This window comes from Ictalurus furcatus, chromosome 16, assembly GCF_023375685.1.
Source record: "Ictalurus furcatus strain D&B chromosome 16, Billie_1.0, whole genome shotgun sequence".
Taxonomy (NCBI): domain Eukaryota; kingdom Metazoa; phylum Chordata; class Actinopteri; order Siluriformes; family Ictaluridae; genus Ictalurus; species Ictalurus furcatus.
The window spans coordinates 7,654,478-7,673,629 of NC_071270.1; the positions used below are offsets into that span (position 1 = coordinate 7,654,478).

Consider the following 19,152-nt stretch of genomic DNA (forward strand, 5'->3'; position numbering starts at 1 on the left):
CATTTACAGTGAAACTAAAGGTCATTATTAACTCTCAATATAATCTTCCACTTTCCTCTATGAGTAAATATTATCTGGTTGCCAGCGTTGTGTTACAGCAATCCAGTCTTATGCATGCACACAACACATTAACTACTATTTAAATGTCAAACTCAGGGGGTTAACACATATGCATACAGAGCCCAGGGAATTAAAGTGTAATTGAAGATTATGCTGTGGTGTGAGGGACTGGCACAGAGAGAGAGCCTTTGATGACATGGGATTATAGTAATTTTGCAGGTGAACAGATATCATAAAGTGTTTGGGGCAGTGGCTCATGAGGAAATAGTTGTGATGCAAAATCCATACATGAACAGTAATTTGAGGCCTGCACTACCAGGATTGGCCACTTGAGGTCACATTCTAGCTAATTTCACTACTTCAGGCTCACATAGCCAAGAAACATCCACGTTTAAAAGCATATTCCTTACATTCTGCAATATATATATAAAAAAAACTGAATTTCTGATTTGACTATAGAGCAGACATATTAATGTATATTTTAAGTGGATATAGAATTGGGTTAAACTTTTAATAAAAAAAAAAATTATTATTTAATAACAATTAAATCAGACTTTTCTTTTACCACAGCAAATGCCTTCCTTATGTTTTTGAGTAAACCTGAAAGAATAATGCCCAAACTAGTGTTCAGTATACATTAGAATTAGTGGTTTAAAAAGAAGAAACCTGCTGCTGGAAGCTAAACATCATACACAAAAAAGCAGATCAGGAGATTTTTTTAAAGCATGCCTGTAGTTCCACCCCATAACCTGTATACACAGTCACTGTGTAAGTGCACTGCAGGAAAGTGCCATTTGGAAGCGGCAGATCGTCTGACGAATCAATGTAGCCCACAGGGTCTGAGAAATTGATCATACAGCTTGATGAAGCTGAGAAGAGATGGAAGATATTGTACATTAAAATATAAACACTGAAAGTGTGAAATAGTACAGAAGTCCTAACAATACAGCATTATAAAAAGAATATAATAGATATCAAGAAAAGAAAATAATGCAAATGCAAGACCATGTGAAACTGTGAAATTGAGCAAACCGAATCAGTTACTTTAACCCTTCTGTTCTGTATGAGAACCATTTAAAATTTCTATTAGGATAAATCCATGTGAAATCAATGGAGGCCCCCTGACTAGCCATCTCAGATTTGCTTCATACAAATAATACCATTATTCACATATAGTGTGCAAAATTTCTGAAATAGTCTCTGAGATATAGAGACTAAAAAAAGGGGTGTGTGGCCATGTATAAACAAGTGCTAAAACGTTACAAAGTTCCATAAGTCATTACTTTTGAACTATTCACACTAGATGCATGAAAGCTTCAGGGACTGTTGTCTAATATTGTCTGTTGTCTGTTGTCTTTAACTTCTAAAATGGTCTTCTGTACAGTACCCTCCACTAAGACTGGCACCCTTGAGCAAAGAAGGCTGTGAAAAATTGTCTTTACTGTTTAACCTTTTGATCTTTTGTTTTAAAAAAAAATCACAAAAATACAATGCTCTCATGGATATCAAACAATTGCAAACACAACACAGGTTTATAAAAAAATCTTTGTTAAATTTAGGTGTGCAACAATAATTGGCACCCCTGTGAATTCATCCATCCATCCATTTTCTGTACCACTTATCCTTACTGAATCGCAGGGAACCTGGAGCCTATCCCAGGGTGCATGGGGCATAAGGCCGAGGACACCCTGGACGGGGTGCCAATCCAATGCAGGGCACAATCACACACACATTCACACACCCATTCATACACTATAGATGCTTTTGGACATGCCAATTAGCGTACAATGCATGTCTTTGGACTGGGGGTGGAAACCAGAGTACCCGGAGGAAACCCTGAAGCTCGGGGAGAACATGCAAACTCCACACACACAGGGCCACGGCAGAAATTGAACCCTCAACCCTGGAGGTATGAGGCAACCGAACTAACCAGTAAGTCACCGTGCCCCCTCCCCTATGAATTCATATATGAAAAATATATTTAAAGTAAATTCCCATTGATATTTTACATTTTCTTTAGTACTGAAACTGGGTGACTAGAAACAGGAAATTTTCAACTATGACTTCCTGTTTCACAGGGGTATAAACATGAGGTAACACATAGGCCAAATTCCCTTAGTCATTCATCACAATGGGTAAGACCAAGGAATATAGCTGTGATGTGTGACAAAAGGTTGTTGAACTTCACAAAATGGGAATTGGCTATAAGAAAATAGCAAAAGAATTGAAAATGCCCATTTCCACCACCAGGGCAATAATTAAGAAGTTCCAGTCAACTGGAAATGTTATGAATCAACCTGGAATTGAACGTGTGTCTATATTGTCTCAACGCACTGTGAAGAGGATGGTTCAAGTGGCCAAAAAATCTCCAAGGATCACAGCTGGAGAATTGCAAAAGTTAGTTTTCTCTTGGGGTAAGAACGTCTCCAAAACTACAATCTGAATTCACCTACATCACCACAAATTGTTTGGAAGGGTTTCAAGAAAAAATCCTCTACTCTCATCCAAAAACAGACTCAAGTGTCGTCAGTTTGCCAGAGACTACTGGAACTTCAAATGGGATCAGGTTCTATGGTCAGATATAGACAATAGAGCTTTTTGGCAATAAGCACCAGGGGTGGTTTTGGCACACACAGAGAGGTAGCCATGTGGAAAAGTACCTCATGTCCATGGTTAAATATGGTGGTGGCTCTTTAATGTTTTGGGGCTGTTTTTCTGCCAGAGGACCTGGACATTTTGTTGGGATACATGGCATCATGGGCTCTATCAAATATCAACAGATATTAAATGAAAACCTGATTGCCTCTGCCAGAAAGCTTAAAATGGGCCGTGGTTGGATCTTCCAGTAGAATAAGAATGTATTCAATTAAATACCAGCAAATTCTGGAAGCAAACATCACACCGTCTGTAAAAAAAAAAAAAAAAAAAAAAAAATTGAAGATGAAAAAATGGCCTCTACAACAGGTTAATCGTCCTAAACACACTTCAAAATGCTCAATGGATTACCTCAAGAGGTGCAAGCTGAAGGTTTTGGCATGGCCTTACAGTTCCCTGACCTAAACATCAAAAATCTATGGATAGACCACGAAAGAGCAGTGGAAGCAAGATGGGCCGAGAATCCTACAGAACTAGAAGCCTTTTGAAAGGAAGAATGGGTAAAAATCCCCCAAACAAGAATTGAAAGAACACTTAGCTGGCTACAAAATGTGTTTATAAGCTGTGATACTTGCCAAAGGAGGTGTCACTAAGTATTACATGCAGGGTGCTCAAACATTTGCTTGGGCTCGTTTCATTTTTTGTCATTTTGAAACTGTAAAAGATGGAAATAAAAAAAGTAATACTGCTTGAAATATTAAAGAAATGTCATCTTTACATTGATTGCTTTACTCGCTTAGCTATTCACTGTAACCTACAATGCTGTTACAGCAGACATGTTTGGCGCAGACCAAAGACAGACAAGCACCTCAGACACAGTTCACAGTTGGTATGAGGTGCTTGTCTCTCTTTGTTCTGCGCCAAACATGTCTGCTGTTACTGTAACCAAACAACTCTATTTTTGATTTGTCTTTCCAGAGCACATTATTCCAAAAGGCATGGTCTCTGCCTATATGCTTGTTGGCAAACTGTAGTCTTGCAAAGGCTTTTTCTGGCATGCCTCCCATACAGGTCAAATTTGTGCAGTCTCTTTCTGATTGTAGATGCATGCTCTTTGACACCAACAGTTGCAAGACTTACTAGCTTAGTATCCTGTGATGAAATTTTGGGGTTCTTGGAAATTTATTTTTGCATTAGATGCTCTGCTCTTGGGCTGAATTTACTGGGATAGCCAGTCCTAGACAAACTGTCTGAAACCTGTGCCATTTGTAGATTATTTTCCTTACAGTGGAATGATCTATTTCAAATAATTTGGAGATCTTTTTTAATTCCTTGCCAGACTTATAGGCATCCACAACCTTTTTTCTGAAGGCCTTATAAAACTCTTTAGAGCTTGGCATGATGACACCACACACCTCAATAGCAAAGGGAACACTACACACTTGATATGAGAGGGGTATAAATAAGACAAGGTGTGATAAGTGTAGGGGTGTACTTACTTTTTCCATGTGACTGATCTGATTTTTTGTTAATTTAAATTGTGAAAATTACTACAAAATGTCAATTTTATGTCTCATTTGATAGAGTGTATCACCTTTATTAATAGGCACTGTTTCAGAGAGGATCACATGTTTGCTTGTCCAAATATGTCAAAATACTTTTGCATATGGCTACCTCTCTGTGAGTGCTAAAACCACCTCTGGTGTTTATTGCCAAAAAGCTCTATTTTGGTTTCATCTGACCATAGAACCCGATCCCATTTGAAGTTCCAGTAGTCTCTGGCAAACTGAAGATGCTTGAGTTTGTTTTTGGATGAGAGTAGAGGCTTTTTTCTTGAAACCCTTCCAAACAACTTGTGGTGATGTAGGTGACTTCGGATTGTAGTTTTGGAGACTTTCTGACCCCAAGATGCAACTAACTTCTGCAATACTCCAGCTGTAATCCTTAGATATTTTTTTGGCCACTCAAACCATCCTCTTCACAGTTCGTTGAGATAATACAGACACATCCTCTTCCAAGTTGATTCATAACATTTCCAGTTGACTGGAACTTCTTAGTTATTGCTCTGATGGTGGACATGGGCCTTTTCAATGCTTTTGCTATATTCTTATAGCCGCATCCCATTTTGTGAAGCTCAACAACCTTTTGCCACCCATCACAGCTATATTCCTTGGTCTTACCCATTGTTATGAATGACTAAGGAAATTTGGCCTATGTGTTACCTCATGTTTATACCCCTGTGAAACAGGAAGTCATGGTTGGACAATTTCCTGTTCCTACAGTAGTCACCCAGGTGTACTAAAAAAATGCAAAGTATCAATGGGAATATACTTCAAATATATTTTTCTCATATGAATTCATAGGGGTACTAAACTTAACAAAGATTTTTTTTTTGATAAACCTGTGCTTGATATCCATGAGATCAGAGTATTTTTGTGAATTTTTTTAACAAAAGATCAAAAGGTTAAACAATTAAAACAATTTTTCACAGCCTTCTTTGCTCATATTTACCAAGGGTGCCAATATTAGTGAAATGCACTGTGTGTGTGTGTGTATGTGTATGTATGTATATATATATATATATATATATATATATATATATATATATATATATATATATGTACACAGTATCTCATAAAAGTGAGTATACCCCTCACATTTTTGTAAATATTTAATTATATCTTTTCATGTGACAACACTGAAAAATGACACTTTGCTACAATGTAAAGTAGTGAGTGTACAGCTTGTGTAACTGTAAATTTGCTGTCCCCTCAAAATAACTCAACACACAGCCATTAATGTCTAAACCGCTGGCAACAAAAGTGAGTACACCCCTAAGTGAAAATGTCCAAATTGGGCCCAAAGTGTCAATATTTTGTGTGGACACCATTATTTTCCAGCACTGCCTTAACCCTCTTGGGCATGGAGTTCACCAGAGCTTCACAGGTTGCCACTGGAGTCCTCTTCCACTCCTCCATGACGACATCACGGAGCTGATGGATGTTAGAGAGCTTGTGCAACTCCACCTTCTGTTTGAGGATGACCCACAGATGCTCAATAGGGTTTAGGTCTGGATACATGCTTGGCCAGTCCATCACCTTCACCCTCAGCTTCTTTAGCAAGGCAGTGGTCGTCTTGGAGGTGTGTTTGGGGTAATTATCATGCTGGAATACTGCCCTGCGGCCCAGTCTCCGAAGGGAGGGGATCATGCTCTGCTTCAGTACGTCACAGTACATGTTGGCATTCATGGTTCCTTCAATGAACTGTAGCTCCCCAATGCCGGCAGCACTCATGCAGCCCCAGACCATGACATTCCCACCACCATGCTTGACTGTAGGCAAGACACACTTGTCTTTGTACTCCTCACCTGGTTGCCGCCACACACACTTGACACCATCTGAACCAATTAAGTTTATCTTGGTCTCATCAGACCACAGGACATGCTTCCAGTAATCCAGGTCCTTAGTCTGCTTGTCTTCAGCAAACTGTTTGCAGGCTTTCTTGTGCATCATCTTTAGAAGAGGCTTCCTTCTGGGACAACAGCCATGCAGACCAATTTGATGCAGTGTGCAGCGTATGGTCTGAGCAATGACAGGCTGACCCCCCACCCCTACAACCTCTGCAGCAATGCTGGCAGCACTCATACGTCTATTTCTCAAAGACAACCTCCGTTCTGAGTGGAACCTGTCCTGTTAAACCGCGGTATGATCTTGGCCACTGTGCTGCAGTTCAGTGTCAGGGTCTTGGCAATCTTCTTACAGCCTAGGCCATCTTTATGTAGAGTAACAATTCTTTTTTTCAGATCCTCAGAGAGTTCTTTGCCATGAGGTGCCATGTTGAACTTCCAGTGACCAGTATGAGGGAGTGTGAGAGCAATGACACCAAATTTAACACACCTGCTTCCCGTTCAAACCTGAGACCTTGTAACACTAACAAGTCACACGACACTGGGGAGGGAAAATGGCTAATTGGGTCCAATTTGGTCATTTTCAGTTACGGGTGTACTCACTTTTGTTGCCAGCGGTTTAAACATTAATGGCTGTGTGTTGAGTTATTTTGAGGGGACAGCAAATTTACACTGTTCCACAAGCTGTACACTGACAACTTTACATTGTAGCAAAGTGTCATTTCTTCAGTGTTGTCATATGAAAAGATATAATCAAATATTTACAAAAATGTGAGGGGTGTACTCACTTTTGTGAGATACTTCTGTATATATATATATATATATATATACATATATATATACATATATATATATATATATATATATATATATATATATATATATATATATATATATATATATATATGTATGTATTTATATATTACATTTCTCAATGCTGTGGCACTTTAAAACAAATTTGACCATGGGCATAAAATTGATGTGTTGAACCAAAACAGTTTTTGGAAACTTTGGAAACTTGCTTCAACACTTGAATATATTCTTATTATAACCTTCTCTGAAGGTTTGCACCTACCAGGCTCTGCTTTCATCTCCGTTGTTGTGATCACTACTGAAGTGAGTGATGGCTTGGTTTTGATAGCAGCCTGTGTCATTGTGGTAGAATTGTAAGAATTAAGTGTAGTAGGGGCTTCATGTTCTTCTACTGGAGACCAAGTTGGATGCAAAGCTTTGTTGTGACCAAGCAGCATCTTTCTTAGAAGGTGTTGCTGCTCAGGAGGCAGTGTTTCATCCTCATGTCCAAAATCAATGTCCTTCTCAAGCACGGGGAGCAGATCCCTGGGGATTTCCACCCCTTTTTGATGGCTTATGAAATCTTGATCTTGGCTTTCTCTGGGTGTTGCACCCTGGAACAATGCACGAGAGGAATGTGGAGTAGTTTGAACAGCCTCATCTACAGAGAGAAAGAGAGCCAGATGGGGGGGGGGCCTTAGCTGATTAACCCATACTACATGCTGATTTCAAATGGCACTTTCCATTGTACCATGGTTCCCAAAGCACAGTAATTCTTTCTCTCTGTAATATTGATTTATCTCATTTCATGATCAATGACAGTAATATCTTATACAGAATTGGAAATCAGTATTCTGCCAGAAGCTGTGGGGGAGTCACAGAGTTAGACAGAAAATGAATACAATGGGAGTTTTACCAGGGGTCACCCAGTCCTTCAGAGAACTATTTTGGGTCTGCTGAGAACTGCTGGCCAGCCAAGATCTCTCTCTCTCTCTCTCTCTCTCTCTCTCTCTCTCTCTCTCTTGTGCTCTCTGTCTCTGATTCAGACCTTCCCACAGACACCCCACAGCACAATCAAGTGTGGTGGGGATATGACACAGAGTGGGAGAAATGCACAGACAGGCAAATTCCCACACATGCTAAGATTCTATCTTTGGCTTCCTGCACATCAATTCACTAAAGTGCTTAAAATGTTACACAGAGGGGGGGAAAAAAAATCTAAGTCACTCAGATGTTGGCTGATACAATTTGAATGAATCAGTCATGGTTTTTCATTACTGTGAAAAGAGACTGCATTTGTACATTGGAATGGAATGTCAAGGTTAAAATAATTATAATTCATTATATTATTAATAACAATTGTACTTTACTAAGTTATATCTATACAATCAGATGTATTTATAGGCTTTGCATTTGTATAAAGGGGAATTATATAACCTCAGAATTATATAACAAGAACTGCAATTCAAAAGTGGGAGTGTTTGTACTCACACTGAATGATACGTTGATTAAAATGATATGAAGAAATTCTAAAGACAGATACTTAAGAGTATACAAATTCATCAATGTATTATCATTAACATAATTAACTATTTGTGCTGGATTAGCATTCCTGTGACTCAAGTGCTTTTTTATAGTTGATAGTTGGCATACCTTAGTGAAAAAGAAAGAGAGTCATCAGTTAAATTATACCGGGGAAAAAAGCGATTAGTCTGAAATGTGATAAGATTAATGTATTTAGGTAGCTGTAACAAGAGCAGCAGCAACAGCGACAACAATAACAACAACAACAACAACAGCAATAATAATAATTAAAGCTACAAGCAGCATTTTCAGGGGCCAAGCACCCAGTCTCTCTGAGCCGCACATTCACAAGCAGAGCCGTAACTATAGGCAAGGGGATTTGCCAGTCTGTTATGGGAGGACAGTTTTGAATATCAGAGTCCCTTTGATACATATTGTTTATATAGGTTGATGTGTGCCAAATTTGGTGAACACTGAACAAAATTTGGAGGACGAGTAGCAAAAATGATGGAAGCACTTAGATGGAAGCATTTTCAGCATGCTATAGAAACTTTTGACCAGTAACTGGTGCTGTAACAAAGTTTGTTGCATAGCCTCAGGGCATGGTCCTGAAGGTGCTTACCAAGAATTGTGTTAGTGCGCAAGGTCTTTTCTGAGATACAGCCTCATTTCCTGTCAGATTTGTTGGTACATTATGAGAAAACCATTTGAATATCAACATTTTCTTGATAACTTTTTTGAGGCTTACTCTGCTGATGAAGTGCGCCAAATTTGTTAATGATGGGACAAAATTTGTAGAAGTAGCAAAAAAAAAACAAAAAACAAAATACACTGTTGTATTATGTTTAAAAAAATGTTTTTAACAAAATACAAGATGGTCAACAGGATGTACACTTAAATTTCAGATTTTGGTGTGCGTTCACTTTCAGCACATGCCACGGAAGTATAGGAAAAATGAACTGTGAATTTAGCACAAATTCTTCAAATGTTATAAGGAAAAAAATAATTTGTTACAGCTCTTGGCCACAAGGAGAAGCAGTCCCGAAATTCTTTGGGTACATTTAGTGCATGGTCCTGAAGATGCTAATCAAGTTTCATGATTCATTGTATTGTTCATTGTTCATTCATGTATCATAGATGCATTGCACACATCCTGTTTATTGCATTTTTACCCAGTTTACCAAATTTCATAACTTTTTCACAACTTACAAGTTCAATGGGCTTCCAAAGACACCCTAGCCAGAAGAAGAAGGTAGAATAACAAAAGGGTGCCTACACACTTTCAGTGTACAACAGTGGCGAAGCAAGGAGATAAGCAAGCATCACAGCATGGTCATGATTTTACATATCAAGTTTCACTTCAATAGCTCATAGTAGTGTTGCCAAGGTTTTGCATAAAAGAATATTCGGCACTTATGTCCATGTGTTATATGGTAACGGTTTGAGATATCAAAAAGTTTTTTGCTAGCATGCTCTGATGATGATCTATGTGAAATTTGGTGAAGATTGGATAAATGGTCTAGGAGGACTCCAAAAAAGTATTATTGACATGACTCAAAACAGATAAAATGGCCTACTGTGGAAAAATGTATATCACTGTTTTTGGACCAACAGTTCAGTTTGGTCTATCAACACAAAATCCATAACTTATTGTTGGCACTGACTGAAGCTGAACTGAAAATCAGACGAACGGTCCAAAAAGCAAAAATAAGCATTTTTCATGTCTCATGAGCACTAGGTGGTGCTGTGCCAAAACTGTGCAGGTACCCTCAAGTCATGATGGCTATGACATATACTAAATTTGTTCTGCATACACTCAAGTGTTACAGAGATATACTCGCAACTCAAATTTGGCCAAGTGCTATTAGCATTTTTTAAAAACGCATTGTAATTTTTGACCACAAAGTGACGCTGTCCTGAAACTTTTTGTGTACATTCAGGGCATACCGAGTTTCATAAACAGCATGCCAAAATGTTCGTAAAATACAGCATCTTACTCCAAAATTCAAAATGGCCAACACCCAAAATGGCCAACATTGGAATTTTCCATATCATTCGACTCCGTATGCCCCACAGAATATAAAATGACCAGAAGTCATAAGCAAAAATATGCTTTTTTTCCCCTACATCACGAGTACTAGGTGGTACTGTTCCGAAACTGAGCAGGTACCTTCTAGTCATGGTGACTATGACATATGCATAGTTTGCTCTGAATCTGCTAAAGCATTACAGCGATATTGCCTCACGCCCATTTTGATGTGCTTGCCTTTTTATTCATTTGCACATTATTCAGGTATGGATTGCCTAATCAATTTGATTTCCATAACTTTTTTCAGCATTGTCTGAAGATGATTTGATTCAATTCAATGGCTGAAACCCAAAATATCTTTTGACCAATGTCAAACTGTCCTCATAGACACTGATGGGACCTTCAACAAAGACATTTTGTGCAACATTCCAAGCCAATTAAACCAATGGTTCCACATTTAGCACCAATTTCATATTTTTTCCTGTAAGTGCAGCCATTTTGTGCATGTGAAAATATCTCATTCCATTCAAAAGTTACCGCCATTTCAATAAAAGAGGCCACACCCTCTCCAAATGATTTTGCCTGCCGTCATAGCAATGAATTTAAAGTTAAACTTTTTTTTTGATAATTATTGATCTAAGTAATTTTCCTGTATTGGATTTATTTGGCTAAGCAAAACACCTAGGACTAGTTCACAAAAGTATGCTTTTTAAGTAATTGCAAATGTTTTATGAACAATTTGACTGACTCCAGTGGTTCTTGAGACAAAATGAGGAGCTCGACCAAAATGTATAAACCGAAAGGTATAAAATACTGCAGTATATAAAACAATTTATGTGCATGAAAAACTTGATAGTGCCCCCAAGTGGCAGATTAGTTTAAAATTTCTCACAGACCTCTGTAGCCAAGAGTCAAGCGAGTCCTCTCGCGCGCGACCGGCATCTCAAGCTTGTGTAAAATCATACCTATTTATAGGCCCGCCATGATCAGGTGACGTGGCAATTAAGTGCGTTGCATGATATAAATATGGCACCTGTGAACTGCGCCATCAGCCTCTATTATCTGAAGCGAAGACGTAATTCACAGGCCTGCCCTGGTATGACAGTGCTATGCAACGTCTCGTTCCCTTCTCAGGGAACAGGGTTACATGCGTAACCTCGACGTTCCCTTTCAAAGGGAACTTCGACATTGCATTTAGCATAACAGTATGGGAACGGGAATACCCACTCCGTCATACCGAGGGTACGGCCTGTTCAAAAATACCCAAGCCCGAGGGTCACTGCAAGACACTCGAGCCTGGGGTGGAATGAATATCCAGTCTGTAATAACGAATGAATGTGTGTGGCGTAGACCACCCTGCAGCAGCACACACATCCTGTAAGGATACCCCTTTTGGACAAAGCTTTCGTGGAGGCAACTGCCCTAGTGGAATGAGCCCTTATGCCCAGAGGCATAGCGAGACCTCGCGCCTCATAAGCAATAGAGATTACTTCCACTATCCAATTAGAGACGTACTGCTTTGACACAGCATCACCTCTACTGTCACCGCCAAAGCAGACCAGCAGCTGCTCCGACTTACGCCACTGGCCGGAGTGGTGGACGTAAGTACAGAGAGCCCTTACTGGACACAGCAGGTGCATTCTCTCTTGTTCCGATGTGGGGAATGGAGGAGGGCAGAAAGCCTGCAACACCACAGGGTGGGCACCCGATGAAGGCACCTTAGGAATATAATCCGGCATAGGATACAGGAAGGCCTTGGCTAATCCAGGAGCAAAGTCAAGGCAGGAAGGGGCAACAGAGAGAGCTTGTAGATCTGCTACTCGCTTGAGAGATGTCAGGGCCAGCAGAAGAGCTACTTTTAGAGTCAGAAGCGTCTCAGAGGCTGACTCTAAGGGCTCAAATGGGGCACCTGACAGCCCTTCCAGAACCACAATAAGGTCCTAGGAAGGTATGCAGATGGGCCTCAGCTGCCTGACACCATGCATAAACCTCGAAGTTAGAGGATGTTTCCCCACAGAGGCTCCATCAACAGGGGCATGGCTGGCTGAAATGGTGGCCACGTTAACCCTGATTGTAGAAGGAGCCCACCCCGCTGAGAAACGTTCTTGTAAGAACTCCAGGACTGTAGCTATTGTGCAGCTCACTGGGTCTACAGTGGATCCCTGTGGATGGGAATCTCCCAAGGAGTGCCATCTAGCAGGGATATTATCTCTGAGAACCATATTCGAGCTGGCCAATAAGGTGCTACTAGCAGCAGTCATAGACTGTCTTGGCAAACTCTCGCTAGAACTTGTGGGAGCAGAGCGATCGGGGGAAAAGCGTACAGATGTGACCTTGGCAACATGTGCATCATGGCGTCCAGCCCTAATTGTGCGCGGAGGAGTGAGAGTGAACCACAGCAGGCTGTGTGTTGTCTCCTCGGAGGTGAACACATGTAGTCCCGCTTGGCCAAGCCTCGCCATATGGCCTCCACCACTTGTGGATGGAGCCACCAATTCTTGAGCCTCAGCCCCTGCCTCAACAGGATGTCTTCCCCCATATTCCCAGAATGTAAATTGCACTCACTGACAAACTTTCCTTCTGCCCAGAGAAGAATTTATTGCGCCTGCCTGAACAGGGGGCGCGGACATAATCCTCCCTGGTGGTCAATATATGAGACCACCAGTGTGTTGTCTGTAAATACATGGTGACCTCTCAATTGAGGAAGAAGGAATTTCTGTGCTAGAAATATGGTCCACATTTCTAGGCAATTTATATGCCGCTCCAGATGAGGGCCGCTCCAGAGACCGTGAGCTGGACAGCTGTCTAAGGCCGCGCTCCAGCCCATGAGGGAGGTGTCTGTCATTACCATCTTGCGCTAAGGAGACACGCCTAGAGTGTGACCCAAGGCTAGAAACTGGGGACGCTCAATTTCTCAGAGCACGTAAGCATCGCCGCGTGACACTGATTACTCTCATTGGTTTCGTCCTTGGGTGAAACCCACAACTTCTCAGCCACCACTGAATGGTCTCCTGTGCAATAGGCCCATAAGCTCCAATAGTCTCCCAAGATGCAGCTTTATCTTGCTCAGTGTTGATAGGATTGACCCTACGCATGTTGGGGATAGAAACGCCCTCACTGTAGTAGAATCCTTATAACCCCTAGAAAAGTTGTTCACTTCACTTCGGAAAGCATACTTTTCTGAGATTCAACCTGAGCCCCAAGTTCTTCATGTGGGCGAGAACAACATCTCGATGTTGAACCGCCAGTTCCCTGGATTGTGCTAGAATTAACCACTCGTCCAGGTAGTTTAGTACACGGATGCCCTGGAGTCACAATGGAGCCAGAGAGACATCCATGCAGTTTGTGAAGGTGCGAGGGGATAAAGCTAGCGACATTCCTATGTGGAAATATGCACCTTTTAGATCTATCACCACAAACCAGTTCTGGAACCGAATCTGTGGCACGATAAGTTTGAGCGTCAGCATCTTGAACCTGTATGTCCGAAGAGTACGGTTCAGATGATGCAGATCTAAAATTGGCCGCATACTCCCACTTTTTTGCAGAACAGGAAATAATGGCTGTAAACCTCCCTCCCTTCGGGAATGGGGTACATGTTCTATAGCCCCATTGTCCAAAAGGGAACTTACTTCCTGCACTAACGTCGGGCTCTGGTCTGTGCTGACTGCTGTGGTGAGCACACCAGTGAACGGGGGCGGGGGGGGGGGGGGGGGTTGACCTATAAACTGGACCCTGTAACCCTTTCTATGGTAGACAGAACCCATGGAGACACATTCGGCAGTAGTTTGCATGCTGCCCGATGGTCTTTAGTGACGTTAACTATTCCACATTCTATTGGAGGGAAAGCATCAGATTTTCGTTGCCCTGTGACAGCTCGCTGACCAGAGAACACTGAAAATTTGGGGACCACCTCGGCTAGGGGAGGCCCTACAGTAGCACTGGGGGCTACCTGCCCAAACAGCCTCATGTCCCCTGATACATCCCTCCACGGCCCCTCAGGACCGCTCTTCTTTGCCTGCTTGGCCTTTATGACTATTCTCAGACCAGGCCTAGTAGCAGACCGCGACTGTGGGACGCCGGTACTTTTGAGAGCTGGACGAATAGGGCGCCAATACTTTTTAGAGCAGGAGAGATCGGGCGCCGATACTGTTTAGAGCCGGCCGCGTAGGGCGGCAATACTTTTAGAGCCAACCGCATAGGGCGCCAATACTTTTGAGAGCCGGACAGACAGGGCACCAATACTTTTTAGAGCAGGACGGATTGGGTGGCGGTACTTTTTAGAGCTGGCCGTGTAAGGTGGAAATGCTTTTAGAGCCGGCCGTGTAGGGTGCCAATACTTTTGAGAGCAGGCCGTGTGGGGTGCCAATGCTTTTAGAGCCAGCCAGATAGGGCACCAATACTTTTTAGAGCCGGAGCGATCGGGTGCCAATACTTTTTAGAGCCGAACATGTAAGGAGGCAATACTTTTAGAGCTGGCCCTTTAGGGCACCAAGAATTTTGCAGCTCAATGCAAGTCAATAGGAAATTTTCCGACTTTGAGCATCCATACTGAGAATTCCGGCATTCCGATCGCTTATAAAATTCATAGCATACCTGTCCTCAATAAGGATAAGTAACATGATAAATAATATCTCTATGTGACAAACAGGGAGGAAGCTATCGAAAAATGAAACTATTTCAGACATTTGGCCCTCTTCTGACCTTGATTCTGTTTGGATCATATCCAAAATCTAATCAGTTCATCTGTTGGTTACAATGATATTTCTTTATAAATCTTTCAAACATTCAACCACGCGTTCTTGAGATAATCTCTAACAAGTATCTTGGTCAGATAGATAGATACAGATGGACAACCCATAAACACTGCCATGTAGTGGAGGCATGAAAAGCATGTGGTCTTAATAATTGTGGACTGTTTTGCTTTGAATGCAACTTTACATAAAGTCACAGAATCCTACTGCTTTCTGCCATGATGTTAATCTATATGAACTAGTGTGCAGTTTTCCCCCAGTTCTACTTTTCCTACTCCTTTACTGTCTGAAGTGCTGCTTTACAAGGTTGTTACTTATTTTTAGCAGGTAGGTCAGACAAGGTCATCCTGTGCCTCCAGGGAGGCTGCGGTTACTGAGATTTGAGTCATTATTCACACTTTGTATCATCCCATAGGAGCGAGCTGTGAAAGACATGATCCTGTGTATTGTCAAGAATATTTATTGTGTCTCTTGGCTCCCCTGATAATATCTCAGTCACCGTCAGGATTTATGTCTAATATCCTTAGACATAAATTATAAATCATAAAAATTATGTCTAATATCCTTCTCTGCTTTGAATGACAAATGAACTAACCTGTTTGTTTGAAATTACTTGAATCAAACAAGCACATATTGCATGTGCAGTAACAATGCACATCAACAGCACAAAAGCCCAGCATTCACCCAACAGCAGAATATAATTAAAGCTTCCAGCATTCAGCAGCAAAGCACTAGAATACACATCAATTACCAAGAGTTTTAACGATTCCAGCAGGCAACATGGTGTAGGGCAAGTACTGATTTTGTGTGTGTGTGTGTGTGTGTGTGTGTGTGTGTGTGTGTAAGATGCATTTACAATAATACAGACCTGTCCTCTAGTATCTCTCTTACCCTTTGTTTTTCTGTTCAAACCACCAAACCCTATAATTTTTGGTTTTTACCCATCAGTGATATTGTATGATATCACTGAAGGACTGGCCTTCTGTTACACACTACAAAAGAGCAGCCTTTGATATTATACTGGTCTCTGCACAAATCATCTTCAGTTAAAGTGCCCTCAACAGAACAATAGCATTGTCACTAAGTCATAGCTTTTTGTATAATTGTAACTTTTTTTATTTAATTTTTATAATAATTGTAACTACCCAATGTTAAAAATATCTTCATTATCTTATACCATTTGTAAACCTTTAGGAAGGTAGAGTCACATAAACAAACATTATATCATTACATTCCAGGCTTTTTGAAGGGTGGTCCCTGTGTTAGGTTTCTGATAGTCAATACTTTTATAAAGGCATCTACAGTATCTTAAACATGTCCAACATTATCTCTAGTCACGCTGAACTACTACTATTAGTCAGCATGGTTTGTTAGGTTACCATTTCTCCCCATGTGAGGCTGACAAAAGGTATAAATGAACTAAGGTGGATCAGAAAGCAGTCCAAAATCCTGTCCTATCAATCCCTGAATTTCAAGATGGAAATTTATCATATAAATTATCATATACATTTATCTTATAAACCGACACTATCAATTTAAAAAGCTCATTTTATAGAGATTTTTGTGCTCTTGAACAAACATCAGCTTATTTATACCACCTGAAAATATTGGCGCATGGTTAATAATTATAAGACAGCAGAGCTACAAATAAATTACTTAACCGGCATGGTAAACAAGCAGCATTTTTCTTTTACATGCAGGTTTGGTACCAACTCATTTCTTTTTCCTCTTTTCTCAGAGCATGTTAATATCACACTTTAGCACTTTGACGATATGCTGACTCATTAAAGGTGTCAATGATCCCACCACTGTGTAGGGTGTGTGTGTGTGGTAGGGGTGGGAATAATGTGGGATGCTTGATTGTATGAAAAGCTGGCACAAACATGAAACTGAACTCATTTATAAGAAATATAATTTATATGAGAGCAAACAACTACAAATACAGTCCCCTTCGAAACTATTGTAACAACAAGGCCAATTAATTTGTTTGTGCTATACACCAAAGACGTTTGATTGTGAGATCAAAAGATATGTGATAAGAGTTTAGGATTTCAACTTTTATTTCTTGGTATTTACATCTAGATGTGTTAAACAACATAAAACATAGAGCGTTAGACCACTCAATTTTTAAGCAAGTAAAAGTATGAGAACAGATAAGTCTTGAAGTAAATGAAAGTAAATAACACTTAATATTTGATTGCATATCCCTTGCTTGCAATAACTGCATCAAGCCTGTGACTCACTGACACCACCAAATTGTTGGTTTCTTCTTTTGTGATGCTTTTCCAGGCTTCTACTGAAGCCCCTTTCAGTTGTTTGTCTTAGAGGGTTTCTCTAAGGTTAAGGTCTGGTGATTGACTTGGCCAGTCTAAAACCTTCCGTTTTGTTGAGTTGGCAGTGTGTTTTGGGTCATTATCTTGCTGCATGATAAAGTTCTTCCTGATTAATTTGGATGCATTTCTCTGTAAATTGGCAGACAAAATGTTCCTTTAAACTTCTGAATTAATTCTGCTGTTACCATCATGAATTACATCATCAATAAAGATTGGTGAGTCTATTCCAGAAGCAACCATGCAAGCTCAGCCATGACACTACCACCGTGTTTCACAGTTGAGCTTGTATGTTTTGGATCATGAGCAGATCCTTTCTTTCTCCACAATATGGCCTGTCCATCACTTTGGTAGAGGTTAATCTTGGTTCCAATATTTGTGGCTCAATTCGGTATTTCCTGGCAAATTCCAGTCTGGCTTTCTGATTCTACTGCTGATGAGTGGTTTGCATCTTGTGGTATGGCTGCTATATTTCTGCTCTCAATTTCTTCTTCGAAAAGTAGATTGTGATACCTTCACCCCTGCTCTGTGGAAGTTGTTGGTGATGTCACTGACTGTTGTTTTTGGGTTTTTTTCCACAGCTCTCACATTGTTTGTCATCAGTTATTGTTGTTTTCCTTGGCCGACCCATTCGGTATCTGTTGAAACCTATACAGACTCATTCAGGCACGTGCACACAAATATCAAAGGGGGCTTTTCTTCCTCAAGAGAAAGTGCCCTTTTTTCTGGGGTGCTTTATATATATATATATATATATATATATATATATATATATATATATATATATATATGTGTGTGTGTGTGTATGTGTGTGTGTGTGTGTGTTTGTGTGTGTGTGCTTGCGCACAGTCCCTGTCACACAAGTATATTAACTGAATAAAAATCTAAATATCAGGTCGAGAGAAGAGATTTTGTCGAATTCCTATGCTCTCTCTCCCTCTCTCTCCTTCCCCCTCCCCCTCTCCCTCCCTCCGCGTCACCGTGCAGCAGTGCAGCACACATCGGCATGTCAGACACACAGACAGACAGGCAGGGAGCAGCCCCTCCCAGCTCCTATCCCAATTGTGTTTTTCTTGGCTTGGGTGGAGGTGAGTGGTGATGAACAAAAGACTAAGCTACCAGTGCCTCGACTTAATTAGCCAGAAGCCAAAAGACAAATATAGCTAAATTGTGTCTTGTTAACGTGCATGATTCATGAGCTACATAGCTGTACTAGCTAATGTAGTAAGTTAGCTAAAGTTTAGCTGAAACAATATATCATGGCCATACAGTCTAATGTACTGTACTTAATGGATACACTACAGGTGAATACAGTAAATTTGTGTCTAAAAACGTCACCACAATCGCCACATTGATATGCACATTAGGCGTTAACTAATTAAAATGCACTAATTTGCATACATTTGCAACAAAATAACTAAAGCATATCACAGCTGAATTACCCCAGTTAATGACTTACATCAAGAGTCTTTTCTCCTAAAATGTTATACTTAAATATGCAGATTAGCTTGTTTTGGTTAATTTAGAAGACATCTACAGGTGCGAACAGATGGAGGGTGGTAGGCTTAAAACAAACACCATCTAAATATATATTTTGGAAGTTTAGTGTGAATGACATATCACAGCAAACCATTTCCCAGAATCCACCCCAACTACAAACATGGC

The 19,152-nt window shown here is 40.6% G+C and overlaps 1 protein-coding gene across 1 annotated transcript in view; it reads right to left on the bottom strand.

The window, feature by feature from the left end:
• Positions 1–765: 765 nt before the first annotated feature.
• Positions 766–19,152, bottom strand: part of LOC128620144 (uncharacterized) — a 44,184-nt gene continuing 25,797 nt past the window's right edge. The window contains exons 2-3 of the mRNA XM_053644845.1: positions 7,137–7,514; positions 766–929 (exon numbers count right to left, since the gene is read on the bottom strand). Coding sequence (XP_053500820.1) covers positions 766–929; positions 7,137–7,514 — 542 coding nt within the window. The remainder of the gene's footprint in view (positions 930–7,136; positions 7,515–19,152) is intronic.